Raw genomic sequence first — 20616 nt, forward strand, 5'->3', positions numbered from 1 at the left:
GTGAGGTAGTATAGCTAACAGTGACTTAGCAATCACTGGTTGAAAACATGCCAAGTTTACAGACAGGAAAACTAGCATTCTGAAATCAGCCCAAGTTACATCACTAGTCAGTGGCAGAGCATGTGTAGAACCCAATTGTCTCTAGGCCTGCTCTTTACAACACAACACCACACCATGACTCAACTACAACACAACTCCCTTTATAAGCAGGATTGATCTCTATGTATACTTGTGTCTGTCTACTTATTATTTATTCACCCATCAATCCATTCATCCCTCCATCCATCCATTCATCCACCCATCCACTCACCCATCCATCCATTCCTTCATTCCTCCATGTCTATCCTATTTGTCTTCAGACTTCATACTCAGAAAAATATATATAAATTAATTTCCAAGATATGTATTCAAAACACATTTTGGTTTCTATAACCAATATGAAATGTGAAGTATTTGTTTTTGTCTTCTGTAAATGTTATTTGTGATTGCATGGGCTCATCTCTGAGAAAGAAGCTATGTAGAGATAAGCTTTGACAAAGTTTCAGCAGAAAATTTTATGATAGAAGATCGTGTCACAGCTTTGACTTTAAAAAGTGTAATTAATTGTTTTTATTTCCACTTCAGAACTGTATGCTACTCGGAGGACGGAAGAACACAGATGTTCCCCTGGAAGGATATTTAGTAACACCGATACAAAGAATTTGCAAGTATCCTCTCCTTTTGAAGGTATTTTATGTGTTTATTTCACTGTAGAATTTTCCTTGTATCTGCATATTTTGCAGATGGTATTTAAAAGGTTTTTCTTTTAAATAATCTGACTTTTGTTTTGTTTTCTTTTTCTTTTTTTTTTTTTTTTTTTTTTTTTTTTTGAGACCAAGCACATGAGTGGGGGATAAGGGCAGAGGGAGAGAGAGAGAGAGAGAGGGAGAGAGGGGGGGAGAGAGAGAGAGAATCTCAAACAGGCTCCATGCCCAGTGTGGAGCCCAATGCGGGGCTCAATCTCAAAACTGAGATCGTGACCTGAGCCAAAATCAAGAGTTGGGCACTCAGCTGACTGAACCATGCAGGCACCCCTAAATAATCTGACTTTCTAAAGAAAAGGCAGATCATAGTTATTGGGGGAAAATGGCTATTTTGTCACATATATATGGAGTAGGAAACAGATCTTTTGGCAAAAGAGACTTTGTAGACTACTTTATAGACTTTGCTCCTTGTAGAAAATATATTTGTTTGAGTTTTATTTAGAGTTAATGCATTAGTTTCAAGATAATCCATTAAGTACCTTATGACCAGTTTATATAGCACTTTATGTACAGGGTTCTTTATCTTAAGTAAATCCACTGTGGGCATATGATTTGATAGTCCCTAAAAATGATGACTTCTTGATACTAATGAAGTTAAAGTCAAAGTTACATAATTTCAGAGCTTGGTATTTAAATCTATATTACAGGGAATGGTGTGAGTCACATGGGACAATAAATGATAGGAATGACAGTGATAAGCAAACACTACCTCTGGAAGACAGGACATGCCCCATTAATGGTTGTAGGTCCATTGCCTCATTATAATGACCCAAAGTTTTATTCTGAAAAACATACTATAATGTCCTAATTATTTGTAGTATTAAAGTATGTGAATAGATTTGTATGGCAATTCTGAAAATGATGCTTTTGGAGGTACAACATCAGGAACTACAACTACAACATCAGGATGCAGTTTGGGATGGTGGTTGAGCACATGAGTTCTGAGTTCAAATCCTAAGTATTCTGCTTACTAGCTGTGTACTGAACACATAATCTAACCTCTTAAAGCCTTGGGTTTTTATTTATGAAATAGGAATAATTATGATGAAATTATAGCATGTATCTACAAGAATGTGTATATGGATATGCGTATCCATATATTGTGTATACATATATATGCATATCGAAAAGGGATTACATAGTAACAATAGTTGAACTATTTTAGGCAAATCATTTAACACAGTATGTATTCCATATATATTAGCTATTACTACTCATATATATTTGTTTCTGATTTATTTTAATATATTAATCACTACTTGCTATCTAAATTTTAAAAATACTCCAAAATGCTATGCATATATTAACTGGTGTTCTTATTGATTAACTCTTTGAGAAATAAATGTAAGGAATTTTAACTAAAAATACATTTTTAAAATTTATTTATTTTGAGAGAGAGAGAGAAAGAGAGAGAGAGAGAGAGAGAGAGAGAGAGAGAGAGAATCCCAAGCAGGCTCCATGCCATCAGCATAGAGCCCAATGTGGGGCTTGATCTCATAAACTGTGAGATCATGACCTGAGCCAAAATCAAGAGTTGGATGCTTAGCCAACTGAGCCACCTGGGTGTCCCTAAAAATACCTTTTTTTAACTACAACTTCTGTTAGTTGCATAAATTGGGGTTTTGTGTACAATTTCTTTGAAAACAATTTCTCCTTATAAAAAAACAAAGTCCATTGAAGTTGCTCAATGAAGCCCTAGAGAGAAGGTAACATGGGGATCTCCAGTTATGCAGAGCTTTGGTGTGGTCCTCAGAAGGTGGGAGGATTGGTGCAAAGGTGACTTATCTTTGTGAGAGTCCTTTTAGATGCCTATTGTGGTGACCCAGATCACTTCAGCTGTCCCTGGACCTGGCTTTGGAATGTAGGCATTTGTTTAAGAGTCAGAAGGGATAGTGATATTAAGAGAAATACGCCATGCCAAGTAGTTGTTCTAAATCACTTCTGGTTACGGATGGCTGCTGGTTAGGGTTGGTTGATCTGACCTCTCAAAAGATGGAATCATGGACACATCCTTGCTTAGGAAGATAAATAACTCGCGGTACCTTCAAGGAGTGAAAAGATGTCATGTTTCCCCTTCTTTGGATGGTTGTCTTCGCAAAGAAACGTGAAGAACTATTTACTTGTGTAGTAGGTATGTTGGTGTTGGTGGTTTTCTTTGTTGTACTATTGTGCTGATAATCTCTTTGATTTTGGATGATTTTATTTACTCAGAAAGACATTAGGGATTAGGCTGTGTGTTAAAGAAAAGATATATTGGTCTTATTTGTGGAACTTGAAATCAGCACAAGGCTCATGGAAAGTAACTGACAGAGATTATTACTAGTCATTCATCTTGCTATTTTACATTATCTAAATTCTCAGTTCCACAGGTACTCATTGGGCACAGTTGCATGGGGCCCCAAATCATAGCCTGTGGACTGACTTGACCACTTCACATAATTTACAAATACTTCTGCACTTTAGAATTTCTAGAGAAGCCAGCATGTCTCTTCCATGGATTTGGGTTCCAGCATAACTTTTTAAATCTTGTCTTGGGAGTGATGTAATGTGTATTCTTTTGGTGCTAGCTCTGCAGAACAGAGTGTGAACATATTGAATGCAGGGTCAAAGTTTATGGCAAAATTTTCAACAATAACAGACCTCAGGAGAATATAACAACTGCATACTTTCCCACTGTATGTTAAGAATTAAGAGAATTCTTTTAAAACACTTGCCTTAGGATTTCTGTAATTGTGTTAGTTACATGATGATGGCAACTGTAGTAAAGAAACAAATGACTAATTAAAAAGCAATGTGGTTACAACTGTCTAGACAGTGGGTGAAGATGTTTAATTTTGTGCTCCTAAAAAACAAACAAGACCTTTTAATATATTTAAAAGATTAAAGATTACTCTTGTTCTGATATCCTGAATGGAAAAAAACCATAAAATGCCAAAAAAACCCCAAAAAACAAAAACAAAAAGAAAATTATTGAGAGGCATATGGCAATTCATTCATTACAGAGAATGAACCCAAGTTATTGGTGAAAACAGCATAAATTTCCCCTTTAATGATGGAGTATTGTGGAATTTACACATCATTTATTTTGCTGGAGTGTAAGACATTATTTAAAATTTTTGCTTTATGTATAGCATGTTTTTATAGCTTCTCAAAAATTTATTAGAAAATAAGGCATTTAAATTATTTCTGAAATTTTGGGCTTACTATTCTGTTAAAGACTTGAGGAAAATATGTAAAGTTATATTTCTGGTTGGAGCAGAGGTCAAACTTATAAAAACATTTCATGCTGCAGGTGAGATATTTGACAGTTTGAAAGGAGAAGTCTAATTTAGTTTTTAAAGACAATAACTTTAAGGAAAAAATTAAAATCACTGCCAAATGTGTATTAGGGGTAATGCACATTCATTGATTCAACCTTTTATTTCTGATCTTAATCCTAGTGGAGTTTGTGATGTCACTTCTGAAAGTGGCTCTCACGATCTTTGCAGTTTTCATTTCCTGGTCAGTCTGAACCTGCTGTACCAGAAAGCAGAAGATCAAAGGGCGATTTGTTTTTTGTGTATAAACAGGAGTTGCTGAAGCGGACTCCAAGGAAACACAGTGACTACGCAGCAGTAATGGAAGCCCTCCAAGCCATGAAAGCCGTCTGTTCCAACATAAATGAGGCCAAGAGGCAGATGGAGAAGTTAGAAGTTTTGGAGGAGTGGCAGTCTCACATTGAAGGCTGGGAGGTACATTCACTCTACTCAACAATGGAGCTTAAAATAGTTTTGTTATGTCTTAATACTGTGAATAGAATTGTTGACATTGGATTGAACCATAAATGGTCATTTTCACAGATAATGCCAGAGGGCTGTAACCATTTCTGAAAAGTGCTGTCATTATTATTTTTAAATATCCATAAAGCGGCAGTTAATTGACTTAGTGACAGCCTGAAAGCTTTGTGATAGAGCCACCCAACACTGTGTGGGTTATAAGCTTTGGTATTTCAGTATTTGTGCATCTCGATTATCCTTTTTCCTGACTGCCTTTGGTCAACAAGTACATAGCTTGAATCCTGGAGAGAGTTAAGAAGGGGGTTCCGCTCCATACGTGTTCTGTGATACTGTTATTTTCAGATTCTAAATTAGGTGTATGGTGATGGATTTCATTGTAAGCCCACTTAATCTCTCTAAACTTGAATTTCCTCATTTCTAAAATGAAAGAACTATTATGTGATTTTTCAGGTCCACTGAAGACAAAAAGTTTTACAGATTTATGATTAATTAGAGAAAGATTTTTTTAGATGATAAAAAGGCAAAAGAGTGATATTCAGAATCTGTAATACGTTTTCGTCTATAGTAACTTTGAATCCCCATCATTTCATGGGGTTGGAGCCCCGTATTATTTTAGTGCCGTATAAAGAATAAACTAAAATTTTGTCTTTAAATTGACTTAATTGAGATGAACATGAGCTTTCTTTCAACTAGGATAATTTGTTATTATAAAGTAAGCAATTAGTATAATTTTTAAAGGCATAAAGAAGATTTAAAATGTTTCCAGTCAAATACTATATTATACAAATTTCAGTACATTGCTTTTTATCTTTAAGGCTTTATAATTGACTGGTTTGTTTCGTATCTTCAATATGTTGATTTCTGTTTAGATCTAAAATTGTCTATTCAGATTTGCAAGGAAGCCTCAAACAGTGACCTCTGGGAATTCTCTTGTTTATCCACTTTTCACCATGAAACTTTTCAAATGCTAGCTGAGATTTAGTCTTTCTCCTCATCTATATTCTTTCATTTCAAGTGTCCAGGGTGACCTCCCGTGTCAGCATGAATGCTACTTATTTCAGTCAATTAAAATGGTTGTGTGTTTTAGTGTTGATTCATGATGATAATTCCTTTCCTGGGGAGCGGTTGTCCTGCTGGGATGAGAAAAATGGACTGAAGTTTGCTTTTGTCATTCTGTTGTCAATTGAGCATTGGAAGAAAAACTGAACTTGCTTTGAATTGGAGGGTTTCTCATTGCTATCTGCCAGCCCTTTTACCAAAACAAAACTTCACAGATTCTTCTTGGTACTCTAGGGAAATGGAATCTGTCATTTTTTCTCTCCTCATGTATATCCTAAAAATTGAGTCTACTGCAGGAATAAGAGATTCCTGAAAAAGCATTGATATTTCTTGCACTGAACATGCAAGTTGCTCAAAGGAAGAATATGTGTGGACCATAATGTGTCATATACAGCCCATAGCAGTGGGTGCCTCAGTGTCACCAGCCTTGCTATATTTATAACAAACAGTTGGCGTGTAAGAAGGAAATGGGGCATCAGGACAGAAAACAGGCTGCAGGAAATCAGAAATGACTACAGTTCCAGCATGCACAGAGGAGATAATACGAATGTTGGGTTCCTAAGAGGGCAGCAACATAAATTCTACTGGAGCAGGATTTGAAAATGATTGCGTAAGACACAGCCATAGGTGCTTTGGGAGGTTTTGGGGTCTTGAGGGAATGCACGTTGGAGGAAGGCACAGCCAACTGGTTGGCAACTTGTGATCAGAACCTGATTCCCCATCTCAGTCCACCACCTCGGAGAGAGTGGGAAAGGGGTCATAGTACTCAAGTCTGGTTCCTTCCGGGAAGTTTAGGAGAAACTGCGGGTAGGATTCCCAAGGTAACACAGGACAAAGGGACACAATTGTGCAGGATGAATGCAGGTTCTGGGAGGGAAGGGGAATGGTTAAAGAGCTTTCTCTGAATTGCAAACAAGGATTACTGCTCAGCTTGCAGACAGCTTTGTGTTTGTTTCGAGTGGCTCTAGTGGGGTTAGGACAGGGCCAAGGGCAGATGTCAGGTGGCATGTCAGCTAGAGAACACAGAGATCCTTAAAGAGCTTTTGAGGTGAGGAGCCTTGAGCTGAAGTTGGGAAACCTGTCCAGCTCCTTCCCTGAGCTTCCTCAGGTCTTTTAGGACCACCTTAGAGATGCCACTCTTTCTCCAGTGACCAAAATTTCTTGAATGGGCTCCGAGTCTGATACACCATGAGTTTGCACTATTTCCACTTGAGGTGGATTATTTATTTCAAATAAGTCACTTAATTTTCCAGGGTCTTATTTTCCCATTAATCAAATGAAGACTTTTTATAGTAAAATCTGTCAGGTATCTTGCCTATCTAGTATTTTGCATTATAAATTATCATTACATTCCTTTATGTTAGGCAAATAAGTGATTGAAATTTATGACTCCCAAATCAGATGACAGAGTGAAAAGACCTGGTTGTTGTTCACTGTTAGACTGGACTCTAACCCTTGGTTTGGGGATAATGCATCAAACCTCTCATGAGAGAGGTTAGTGCCGTGTGGGTTAGTGCAAGAGTCAAATGAAATAAGTGGAAGTGCTTTGACTACTGTAAAATGCTATGCAAATAAGTAGTATTTTAAAGCTCTGGTTCAGTGGTAGGGTTTTACCCTTGAGAAATTCCCGTTTGTCTAATATATGCACCTGTCTACTGAAGGTGTTATATCACTCCAGTTAAGGTTAGATAGTTCCAAGCAACAGAAACTAAAAGAAAAATTAATTTAAAGGATATGGGGTCATTCACAGGATCAAAAGAAAAGCTATATTCTCAAGGGTGTCTAGGCAGCCAAAGCTGTCAGGCAGGACCTTCAATGCCTTAGCTAAAATGGATAGGCTCTAATAATTTTTTCCACCCTTATATTATGTCACTCAAGATTCAAGATCAAGATCTAGGATTCCTCTAACTTGCCTGGCTAAATTTGCTTAGGGGAGGACAGAGGTCCTTGATTGCCAGTCACCCACTTTACTTTTGAGGAAATGCTGATCTTCCATTGTATGCAATCTTGGTGAGTCTTAAATAGTTTGCTGAGGTATTATAATCCCCATTACACAGATTTTCAAAATGAGGCTATATAACTTACTCAAGTTCTTATGACTAACGGATGGCAAAGTTTAGTACGAAAATAAACAGACTGGTTCTAAAGCCTATATTCCTTGGCACCATGTAATATTATTTATACCCATCAGATAAAAATGTAGCTAATTTGTGGGGCACCTGGGTGGCTCAGTTGGTTAAGCATCGGACTCCTGATTGTAGCTCAGGTCATGATCTCACAGTTCATGGGATTGAGCCCCATGTTGGGCTCTGTGCTGACAGTGTGGAGCCTGTTTGGGATTCTCTCTCTCCTTCTCTCTCCGTCTCTCCCCAGCTCATGCTCTCTCTCTCTCAAAATAATTAAATAAACATTACACAAAATTTGTTTTAAAAAATTAAAATTATTATCTAGATTAAGTTGGTTGCTTGCCCTTTAAAAATAAATTGATTGTATGGGGCACCTGGGTGGCTCAGTTTGCTGAGCATCCAACTTCAGCTCAGGTCATGATCTCCTGGTTTCGTAAATTTGAGCCCCACATCTGGCTTGCTGCTGTCAGTGCAGAGCCCGCTTTGGATTTTCTGTCTCCCTGTCTCTTTGCCCCAACCCTGCTCTCTTTCTCTCTCTCTCACACACACATACACACAAATCTCTCTTTCTGTCAAAAATAAACATTAAAATTTTTTTTAAGTAAATTGATTATAAAAATTAGGTTTTTGTCAGCATTTATGTAGTGACAGACACCACAGAAGATCTGTGGGTTAATTGTTCATATTTAATTACCTTTTATTAGCATAATTTATTATATCTCAGTTTTATGTCTTATCTTACATTCAAAACATTCCACGGGATATTCTACTGAAAGTAATTGTAGGACAGTGATCAGTGTGGTTGGGAAGGAAGTTTATTAGCTGTTTAAGCAGAGCCACTGATTCATTCCATAGAACAGAACCGTTCTTGATGTTGGTGGGCTTTTTGACTGATTGATAGTGTAATGATCACTGTAATCTTTGGAGTCAAAATGGACTTTGTCAACAAGGGGGTATCAATCAGCATTATGTCATTTGGTAGTTTAGCTTTACATTCTTCATAGGCCTGTTTGGGATAGATCTCTTAAATCTGAAAAAAATATATATTAAAAGATAAGGGGGAGAATTATTAATATATGAAGGTGTTGGGAAAAATAAGATCAAAATAATTATTGTGTTTTAGGAAGTAAAAACAATCAGAACAGAAATTTGACACCTCTTGATTACCTTTTTACATGGAGAAATATAATGGTACAAGACCATTTTAAAATCACCTGTTGCTGCTTTACGTTTGACTAAGTTTGTGTCTGACAGTGTATTGACTTCAAGTCATGTTCTCTTATTTTATGAGTGTGAGTCTAACAGAGGTTTTGATGAGACCTGTTTCTTTCATCTTCTCTGTAAGGTGATTTCGTAGATACACATTTGTCTACTGTCTTGAAGCAGACTTGATTCTTAAGGATAAGTGGTTTGGGAAAAAGACCATTGAAAGTGAATCTACGTAGAAAGGGGAGCAGAATTTCCTAAGTGGGAGTAGGGGGGACGTCTGATTGGGACTTCATTTTGGTTAAATGAAAGTTTATGTTATTAATTTGTTTTATCTAATATATATGACATAATTTGGCTAATAACTTCTGTTAAACTGTATCTCAGAAAGAGTGAATCAAATGCTGACTCTTGAGGGGTGGGGGAATACATCTTACGACATTATGTGATTACATGATGTGATAGTCTTCACTTAATGTTTAACTTTTCTAGTATTTTTAAAAGAGTTTTTGAAAGAATATTCAAATGCTTCATTAATTTTCTCAAGACACTCCTTTGATGTTGAAACCATTCTCTTTTGAAACACCCATCTAGTTGTCATTCTTGTCACTTTTCTTCCACCATGAATGGGTCTAGCTCTGCTAAATTATCATCTGTCAGTGCTTTGCATATGATTGGGGAAGTTTCAAGCCCTCCTGTCATCTTTCATCTTTGCTAAGTTTATGCCCTTCTCTCTGCAGTCTGTGTTTTTCTGATACTGACATTCAACATTTAGTTGACATGATGAATGAGGTAGACTCTGGTTTAAGCAGGGAGAGCCGATGATTGGGTCAGATAATTATGAATAGTTTCATTTTATAATGGTTTTTGCCACCTCATTGCTGCAAAGAATCAGTAATGAACCCTTATATAACATATTAAGAGAACTTGTTAACATGAAAAGATTTATGCTTTCAAACGGTCCAGATAACAGTTTAGTGATGATATTTTTATTGCGTTTATTCAGAGGATAGGGATTGTTTTATTATTGCAGTGTTTCATAAGTCATGATTTTAACGTTTGAAGAAACACTAGCAATTAGAAAAGGAGCCATAAAATAAATGTACATGCTTCTGTCTTTTCTGGCTCTTGTCATTTTCTGAAAGCATGCTTTGGCATCTAACAAGTGCCCACCTATGAAAATTCATCCTATTTACACATCAAATTCTTTAATGGTGCTTTGACATTTAATAGTTTTTCATGTATGCTGGCTATCTAATTGACAGCTGATTATATACCTCAAATTGTAGAATCAAAATTATTCAACTTTTAACACATTAGATTCTGAATTGTTATTATTTTCTTGCTGGTTCTTGTACCATGAGGCACACGCGTTGAGAAGGGGAGCCATTGGTGAGCAATGTTGCGGACACAGATTGCCTCCAGGTCCTGCTCTTAATGACTTAAGTCATTGTTTGCTCTATCCGTTTCAGACTGATCTCTTCACCATATTGGAAAGTGGTATTTAAATAGTGTACTCCATCAAGTTGACAGTGAAGAATGATTGAAGCCTAAAACCACAACATGGAATGAACTATAAAATTAATTATAAACATACATAATCATAAACATACAGCTCTCCCTGATAATCGTCACTGTTAACTCACACCAACTCGCATTTTATTAATGTGTGGTGATTGCAGTGATCACACTGCATTTAATTCTGTGTTTGCATATCTGTTTCTTCCACTAGTATATGGGCTTCTTGGGAACAGAGGTCATGTCTCAAGGTCTGAGTTTACAGCATCTAGGGCAGTGTCTGATCCATAGTGGGTTGGGTGGTAATTAAATGCAGATATAATTATATGATAGTTATGTATTCATTATCAGTGGCTTCTCACTATTTTTTAATACTTTTGGCCCTTTTGGATAGTGGCAGTGATTCTGACCCGGTTCTGTTATTTGTTTCATTTTTATGCTACTTTGATGATCTCTTATCCTCTTTAGCATCCAGTTTTGGCTTATGGTTCTCAAATGTATACCATGGGGGAGTTTTTACTTCCTCATATTAGAGTTGAGCACTGTAGAGTTGTTTGAAATTCAGTCTTTGTGAAGGGGTTTCCATAGTGCAGGTTCTGTTTCTTTTGTCTAAGGGCAGATGCGGGTGGGCTTCCCTCACTGTATTTCACTTTGGCACTGTTGGGGGCCATGGTGAAGGACAAAGGATGAGGTAAGTTACCACAGGTTGGAGTAGAAAGAGAGAAGCTTTTGGAATGAGAAGGACGAGATGAGTAGACTCCCACCCCTGGTCACAGGTATTCACTTATGGTTACTTCTCACCTTGAACCGTCAGCCACCTTTCCTTTCCTGATCTAATAAAAGCAGTCAGGGTTAGAACCATCCATGTAACTTCATTGCTAGGGTTTTACTGTATTTAATTCTATAGACACAATTCATCGAAAGCATGATTTTACATGACAAATGTAGCTTCCTAAGTGGAAATGCACATTAAAAACGATAAATCATCTAGATGATAAAAGTACATTATTTTGGTTAGTTTTTTTTAAGGGATTGCTAAGACAACAGAACTCTGAATAGTATGGGTAAACACATTATTTAAAAGTATCTGCATTAATTTGTACATATACATATTATAATATGTGTAATGGCTTTAAAGTATTTCAAATTAATGATTTATGCAAGCCCTCTTACTTTTTAAAAATAATTCTTTTACACCTTACCTCTCAAATATTAGTTTATGACTGTGATATAGCACTGTACTGTTAAAGTAGCTTATTTTCATGGGTGGTACTTTTTCACAGTCACATGAAATTCAGTCTTTGTAACAGTATTTCTATAGTTAGACTTTTTCAGCTTTTTTTCACAATAAAATAATTTTCTGCCTTCAAACATCTATATGATGACCTATGAAACAGTGTACAAAGCTGATTTAATTAAGTGTACATCTTTCCCATCCTCCCTCCCCGTTCATTCCTTCCTCCTTTCGTCCCTTCCTCCTCTCCTCCCTTCCTCCCTTCCTCCCTTCCTCCCCTTCTCCCCTTCTCCCCTTCTCTCTCTCTCTGTCTCTCTCTCTCTCTCTCTCTCTCTCTCTGTCTTTGTAAAACTTTAGGAACAGAGAAGCCAACTTGCTACAGATTGATACCAGGAGAAAAGTGTTTAACACATTGCCTGGCATGTTGTAGAAATGTTGAAAACCTGACTTTAGCATTCATCTAGAGAAAAGCATTTATCGTACTTGGCTGTTCAATGACTAAATATGGATTTGTCAAAAAATAGACATCTAGATTTAAAAGTTGGCATCAGTAATGCTAGATAAAAGATAAAATACTAACAGGTCATGTAACATTATGCAGGTTGATAATGAATATTCACCAGTGATGAAATACATCACAGGTGTAACTGTGACCTGGGCAGAGACCTGTGCTCACCTTTATCTCCATGTCAGCAGGCTTGCTATACTGTGCGCTTGAGCACCTGGACTCAGGTACTCAAAGCCTCCAAAGCACTTTTGCTTAGAGTGTCGAGAGAATATCACATGTGTCAGCATTTGTTGGAATGGTTTGGGACCCACGCCAGATTCACTCAGGTTCAATCTCTGAGAGTAGTGCCAGGGAACCTGAGGATTTTAAGAAGCCCATCAAGTGTGTCCCCCAAACTCTAAAATTTGAGATCAGTGCCCTAGAGGCTTTGCTCTCTTCTGACGATATGCCTGGCTTGTTTTATTGCTTCCACGTTTTTTATTTTCTAGTTCACTTGTCTGACATTGTCATTTTGATAGACTCTTGCGCTCTTGACTCTTACCTAGCAGTCTGATGCTCATAGCCGTACTTTATTTCAATTTCTCCTGTGAGTTTTGTAGCTTGGCTTCTTTATCACTAACCCCGGAAAATCTCCTGGTATTTCTAGGTAAATGAAAAAAAAATTACACATAATTTCAAAATACCATAAATTTCATTTGCTTTAAAGGTGAAGTCATGAGATTTTTTTTTTTTACTACAGAGAAAGGCAGATTTATCATGTATGTGAGGGGGAAAATGCCACATCATTTTAGAAAGAGACATATATTAAGTGTTTACTTGTAGGTGGGATGGATTTGAAGTGAGAAACATATCATGACTATACGGGAGACTGTATATATACACTTGGCCAAATTTTCTTGAATATTGATAATATCATATGTACCTGTAGTTGAAAAATTCTTAATGATTTCTAGCTGCTATAGTCACAGAAATAATGCACAGATTTGGAGCGCCTAATTGGCTCAGTTAAGCATCCGACTTTGGCTCAGATTATGATCTCACTGCTCATGAGTTCGAACCCCACATCAGTCTCTGTGCTGATAGCTCAGAGCCTGGAGCCTGCTTCGGATTCTGTCTCCATCTCTCTGCACCTCCCCTGCTTGCTCTCTGTCTTTGTCTCCTACTCTCTCAAATATAAAATAAAACATTAAAAAATTTAAAAAAAAAGAAATAATGCACAGATTCAATCATGGTAAATCAAGAGCATCAGGTTTTTATTATTATTATTATCTAAGAGATACAGATGGTATAAAGAGAAATGCTATAAACCATTCTTTTAGAATGAGTTTGTTAGACAAATGTATACATTTGACATAGATTCCTTTAAGTACATAAGCAATTCTCTGGGAATTAAGTAATTATTCACTGAAGAGATTTCATGTGATGATAGTAGATTACTATGATAGAAGATGGTAAAGGCAGATACTGTACTAATTCTTTTTTAATGTTTATTTAGTTTTGAGAGAGAGAGAGAGCACAAGTGGAGGAGGGGCAGAGAGAGAAGGGAGACACAGGATCTGAAGCAGGATCCAGGCTCTGAGATGTCAGGACAGAGCCCGATGTGGGGCTCAAACCCACAAACTGCGAGATCATGACCTGAGCGAAAGTTGGACACTTACCTGACTGAGCCACCCAGGCGCCCCGCCCCTGTACTGATTCTTAAAACTTGCTATTAAATATTAAAGACATCTCATCCCAATATGATTTAGTAAAATAGATTATGAGTGATATTATATTTATATTGTGAGATGGACTTTGGAGCATAACAAGATGGTTGGGCTTGATGTCATTACCCCATAAAATGTCATTAATAGGTAATTAAACGGATACTTTGGGTTATTTATGAAAAGTGTTGACCTCAGGGGGGTGTGGGTGGCTCAGTCGGTTGAACATCTGACTTCAGCCTAGGTCATGATCTTGTGATTTGTGAGTTCTAGCCCCGTGTCGGGCTCTGTGCTGACTGCTCGGAGCCTGGAGCCTGCTTCAGATTCTGTGTCTCCCTCTCTCCGCCCTTCCCTGCTCATGCTCTGTCTCTCTCTGTCTCTCAAAAATAAATAAATGTTAAAAAAATTAAAAAAATAAAAAGAAAAGTGTTGACCTCAAAGAAGTTAAATCTTATTCTGAAATTTGATCAGGAGCTATGAGGTAATGGGAACTTATGGTAATGACTTATACGTAATGTATTTGTATATTAGCGACAGGTTTGGGAGTTTGCTATGATACCTATCTGGATTAAATGATTCAAAAGTCAGACTATTTAAGTAGAGGATAGAGGAAAATGATATAGGTGCTTGTACTATAGGGGCACTTGGAATTAGTTGTAAGATGGGATTGCCATAAATGTGCTAATACGATCTTTTGGCATCTATATGATTTATTTGCCTGCTCATATCTGAATGGTTGTGTTCACTTCTGGAGATGTTACATATTAAGAGAGACCCTGACAAGCTGGAGAAGGTCCAGAGAAGATCTTCCAGGATCTTGCAGGTTTCTGAAACCAAGCCATAGGATGAATGGTCAAAAGCAATGATGTTCTATAGTTTGCAAGGCAGAAGGGACATATTAGCTATGTTCAGATATTGGTGGGCCAGGTCTATCATGATGAAGAGGGTGTCCCTCTACTCCCAGGAAGCAAAAGTAGAGTCAGTGAGTAGAAAGAGGGTTAGAGTTTGGCTCTACAATAAGAAAAATATTTCTAATAATTAGAGTGACTCAATCAATAAATTGCCTATCTTCTGAGGGAATGAACTTCATTTTATAAGAAGTGTTTAAAAATAGGTTGGACAGCCATTTTTGTCAGCAAGGGTCTGTGTTCTCTGAGGCAACAAGATGTGTCCACCCTCATTAACCTGAGAATAAGAGAAATAACATTGTCTTCAAAAAGTTAAACCATAAAAATCCAACATAGAGTAAGCCACAGCAGAGATCAGAAATCAGTGAAGTCCCCTTGCAGAAGAGTATCACCTTTAAAGCTAGCAATGACAATTGTCCCAGCCTTTATTGAGTCCTTTTATGTGCTAGGCATCATGCTGGGAGTTTTACATATATTGTCTGTTAATACTCTGTTTAAATTAAATACTATTATCCTTTTCTATGGTGGTTTGAAGGCATGAACATGGCTATAAAATCAAAGGAGTCATTCAAAAGTGTGATTTGTTAGTACCGAAAGCAGAGAAGAGAGAGCGAGGGCAGCACACAGAATGACAAATGGACTGTGGATGGTCTTGTCCAGGTGGTAGGTAGATTGTGCTAGCTCATTGCTTACAAACTGCTCTAATTCTAGTTACCAAATTTCCCTCCCACCCTCCCTCCTTTCCTCCTTCCTTCCCTTCCCTCCTTCCTCCCTCCCTTCCTTCCCATGCTCCTCCTATTCTCTTGGTACATAAATGAGCAATTCCAATCCCACCTATAGGTGCTGTTGAAAGCTTTCCTTCATCCTACTCTAATAGTCCAGGCATGCCTCTGACTTGTCTGATGCTACCATCTGAGAGAGCTTCCTGCTGTAAAATTAGCTTTTTATTAGAAATCAAAGGTACAGCTGCTGACAGGGAGTACTCAGCCTCTCCAAAACCTAACCTATGAGAATGTTTGGCTCATTAGCTACCATGGCCCTGCTATTCAGTTCACTCTGCTGTTCACAGGACTAGAGACAGTTTCTCTCAACTGGGGAGCACGACTTCATTGTAAAGTCTTTGTGGCATTGACAAGACAAAAGATATAAACGAACAAGAATTTGATGGGACAATTCAAATAACATGCAGACAGTTCACAGGAGGACAGAAACAGGGAAAAGGCAGGGGTTTCCTCAGTGGTAAAACTAGGAGTGGTGGGCAAAAATCATGTCCTTTCCTCTGTTATTGTCTGGTTGTGAGTTTGTTACTTGTGTACAGATTCTTTCTGATTATGATACAGCTTTCCAAATAGGTACATTTACAAAGGAAGATTGCGTTGGCCATACTTATGGGAACATTCAGTGTGTACATCAGTTATTTTTATTATCAAGAATAATATATCCACTTTCTGTTTTACTTTACACATTAGTTCCCATGAGTTCTTCAGAGCTGGTACAATATATCCTGTGAGACTGTGTAAGAGGTTGGACTAAATGGCCCCTAGCCATTATACTTAGCTCAAATTTACATTAAATTCTTCTTGTATACATTAATAAAGATGATAATCACAAACAAGTCAGGAAATAAAAGGTTAAGATTTTGGTTAAATAGGAATGCATCCATCAATATTAATTTTGGGAGCTTATTTGGAAGACTAGTTAATATGCAAATGAGGATAACATCTGCAGTTACCCTTTCATGAGATAACTTCCTTGTGTGGCTTTCTTGGGCTACTGTATGAAATAGTCTAAGGCGAAGCGTTTTGTACCTTTTGTGAAATTGCAATCAATATAGCCACTTTCGTAACATTGTACAGGTTCCTGTGCAAGAATCAAAGTGATGTTTCCTTGTTTACATTTTTAAATGTCTTCATTCTGTCTTAATTTTTTTTTTCCTGAGGTAGGGATGGTATTTAGTATAAATAAGAAATCATTTATTACTGGAATTGGGATTTATGTTCTTATTTGGTGACAGTTTTTACTTAATTATCACGTGTTGAAGGATATGACTGTGTACATTTTTGATAGATCTTCAGTTATATATCCACCCTTATGGCGGAAGGAAAGAAGAAAGGGATCTTTCTAAAATTTAAAATGTTTGTGTAACTGATGGTCGCCAGAGGGAACGTGGGAGAGGGGAGGGGTGCAATAGGTGAAGGGGGTTAAGAATGCACTTGCACAGTGAGCCCTGGGTAAGGTATGGAATTGCTGAACCACTGTATTGTACACCTGAAACCAGTAGAACACTGTGTAGTAACTATCCAAGAATTAAAATAAAAAGCTTAATAAACAACAAAAATATTTAAATAAAACATAAAAGCAAAAACAAAATGTGTTTGTAATATAGACACTCAACATAATCACATTCTCTTAACTTCCCATTTGGAAAGTCTCTTATTGACAGATAGGAGTAGTCATTGTAATTAAACTTTTTACAATAAATGAGAAAAAACTATATCACTGATTATTGTGGAAGTAGGAAATTTAAAATTAATGTTTTGAGTTTTAAATATCAAAAATAAAAGTTAAAGCATTCAGTTTAAAAAGAATCAGAAATTTATCATCAGATTTAAGGAGACCAGACATATTTAAAACAAATACTCATTTTAAAGAGCACAATTTACAGATATCTACTGAAAACTTTTTTTTTTCCTTTTTTGTCCAATTTGGTGCATTTGTTATGATAGTTCAGGTTGTAGAAACAAATAGACTACAACATTTATAATGGCTCAAAATAGGTGTTTATGCTCAGCTCACACAATAAGCCAATGCATGCATTCTACTTTAGTGGGTAGCTTTGTCCTTTTGATGATTCAGGCCCCGTCCATCTTGTGGCTCCTCTCAATGGTTAGCCCTTGTGTTAAGACTCAGTTTTGTCACTAATCATATGACCTTAGTGTGCACTCAATGAAGGCTTATTTAATGAATGAGTGTGCCTATGCTAACTTTCATAAGGTAAAAGGCTCTATGGAAGGTCGCTGTGTTTAAATAAGGTTTTTTTTTCTTTTAATTTCTTCTTTTTTCTTCCTGTCCATCCTAGGAGAGGAGATATAAATTGGGATGTGCTAAAAATTTGAAGAATTTCATCTACTTTATGATATGTCCACAGAGCTCTTTTCCCATCCCAAGGAATGAGAAGAGGAGCAAAGGAGTAGTAGAGACATGAATGTTTTTGGGGTTTTAAAAAAATTTTTTTTCACGTTTATTTATTTTTGAGAGAGAGAGACAGGTGTGAGTAGGGGAGGGCAGAGAGAGAGGGAGACACAGAACCTGAAGCAGGCTCCAGGCTCTGAGCTATCTGCATAGAGCCTGATGTGGGGCTCAAACTCATGAACCATGAGATCATGACCTGAATCAAAGTCAGATGCTTAACCGACTGAGCCACCCAGGCGCCCCAGGACGTGAATGTTATGAATCAATTTGAAATCATCTCCTTTTAAAAGCACACAGGTGACATGTATCATCCATGTTTATGCACATATGTGTAAGATAGCTAAAAGGAGGCACACAATCTCTTAAAGGTGGTTGTAGCTGCTGACACTGATGAGGAGGAGTCTGGAAGGGAATATTTATATTCCCAGTGTATAAATATTTATAGTGTTTGAACTTTTATCCTGTCTATATACTGTATCTTAAAATAAAAACAGACTTTTAGGGAAAAAAAGAATCACACACAAAGTTTCTATTAAATAATCAGGCTTTCTCTGCATTTTTTTCTGACCTAGGGATCCAACATTACCGATACCTGCACTGAAATGCTAATGTGTGGAGTCTTACTGAAAATCTCTTCTGGAAATATTCAAGAACGGGTGTTTTTTCTTTTCGATAATCTTTTGGTGTATTGCAAAAGAAAACACAGGTAAGGGGATAAACAAGTACTAGTTCAGAAATTATTTATCCGTCTCATAGCCTCAACCTTTTCCTCAGTGCTCCTGGGAACTCAGGATCTCCTCAGTAAATCCCATAGTCTCTTCACCTGCAATGATTTTCTCCTTCATTATACCTGCAGCCCCTGTCCTGTCGACATCCCTTTACTTCGTCAACACTCACAGCTATAAAAATTGAAATCTAAATTTTAAGCATCCCACTCTGCTTCACTAAGCTGCTCCTGTCAAAGTCATCATTCCCCTCTGTGTTTTCTAATCACGTGGTCACTTTGTTTTATGTGTTTCCTCGGCAGAAGAAGTAGATGAGCACTTCCTCCTTCTTAAAACACTTTCTTCTCTTTCCTTTTGTAACATCACACTCTATTGGTCAAATATTGGCCTGCTGCGTGCTTCTGCTTTCCACTCCCTTTGCTCTATCGTATTTATCAACTCTGCCTTAGTGATTTGATTCAATCCTGTGGCTTCCTGTTCCACCCACCTCCACGTGACTTGCTCAGAAATCTCTAGCCCAGAATTATAGACTCATCCTTCCTACCTATTTGGTATCTCACTTGTGATGGTTGTGAAGATTTTCAACATGGAAGGAATAGAATTCCTGATTTCTCTTAATGGTGCTCCTCCCCCAATTTTCCCCATCCACTGGTTTCCCTAATTTCAAAAGCTAGGAGTTAACCTTGGTTCCTCTCTTTTCCTCAACCTCCCAAATGTAATCCATTAGGGAATCTTACCGATTCTGCATTTAAAACATATGAAAACCTCCCCACATCTCTCCATCTATCCTAGTCCGGTCAACCAGCGTCTCCTCCCTGGCTAACAGTGGCTGGTCCCACCAGGTCCTCATTTACTGCTCTAAAGTTTATGCTCTATACAGACACCAGAGCAACCTTTGTAACGCAAATGAAAGCACATTATTACCTATCTTGAAGCTATCATTGGCTTCCCGGAATACATCGGAATACAATCGCAACTCCTTATCCTGGCTTGCAGATTTCTGCATGACCCAGCCCCTCCCTACTTCTCTGACCTCATCTCACCCCACGTCTTTTTTTCCTGTTCCTTGATTATACCATTTGCATTTCCTTCTTAGGGCGTTTGCCCTGCCTGTTTCTTCCCAGGATGCTCTTCCGTCTGAGTTTTGTTTGGCTAGATTCTTCGTGTCTTTTAGATCTCACTTAAGTATCTCTCTTTCAGAAATATCTTCTCTGACCACCCCATCCACTGTAGCCTCCCAGCCATTCTCTATCAAGAAAGTTCTTGCTAGTGTTTTCTTCATTATTTATTTATTTGGTGCCACCTTCACTAGATTAGACTGTAAAGTCCTTGAGAACAGCTGTCTTGCTGCTTAGTCTCTGCTATTTCCTCAGAGGCTGGACCTGCCATGTAATAGACAATCAAGAAGTATTTCTTGAGGGTTGATGGGGGGTGGGAGGGAGGGCAGGGTGGGTGATGGGTATTGAGGAGGGCACCTTTTGGGATGAGCACTGGGTGTTGTATGGAAACCAATTTGACAGTAAATTTCATATATTAAAAAAAAAAAAAAAAGAAGTATTTCTTAAATAAGTGAATAAACGAATGAACGAAACCCAGCCAAGTCCCTGGTATAGCTTAGCCACCATTAGTTTAAATAATCTTATGTATCCTTGTTATTGATGTAATGCTACTTGTCTTAAAGCATGGATATATTTTTTCTTCAGAAGGTGCTTAATTTGTAGGATGTTTTCTTGAACTCTTGGCAAAAAGTTTTACAGGTTGATTAAGCAAAATAGTAGGGCTGCATTTAATTGGGAAATTTATATGCTTCTTCCTAACCATATCTAGGTAACATTAGTTTCAGTGAAATGGTACTAAG

At 37.5% G+C, this 20616-nt stretch overlaps 1 protein-coding gene across 5 annotated transcripts in view; it reads left to right on the plus strand.

The window, feature by feature from the left end:
• PREX2 (phosphatidylinositol-3,4,5-trisphosphate dependent Rac exchange factor 2) overlaps positions 1 to 20616 on the plus strand; it is a 295426-nt gene that overhangs the window by 79899 nt on the left and 194911 nt on the right. For all 5 annotated transcript variants that reach the window (XR_013553558.2, XR_013553556.2, XR_013553557.2 and 2 more), the window contains exons 5-7: positions 625 to 726; positions 4373 to 4534; positions 18606 to 18739. Coding sequence is in view for 2 of the 5 variants with exons in the window: in XM_078441822.2 (XP_078297948.2) it covers positions 625 to 726; positions 4373 to 4534; positions 18606 to 18739 (398 nt within the window). In the remaining 3 variants the exon portion in view is untranslated. The remainder of the gene's footprint in view (positions 1 to 624; positions 727 to 4372; positions 4535 to 18605; positions 18740 to 20616) is intronic.

The sequence above is a fragment of the Panthera onca genome, chromosome F2, assembly GCF_046562875.1.
Source record: "Panthera onca isolate mPanOnc1 chromosome F2, mPanOnc1 haplotype 2, whole genome shotgun sequence".
NCBI classification, from domain to species: Eukaryota; Metazoa; Chordata; class Mammalia; order Carnivora; family Felidae; genus Panthera; species Panthera onca.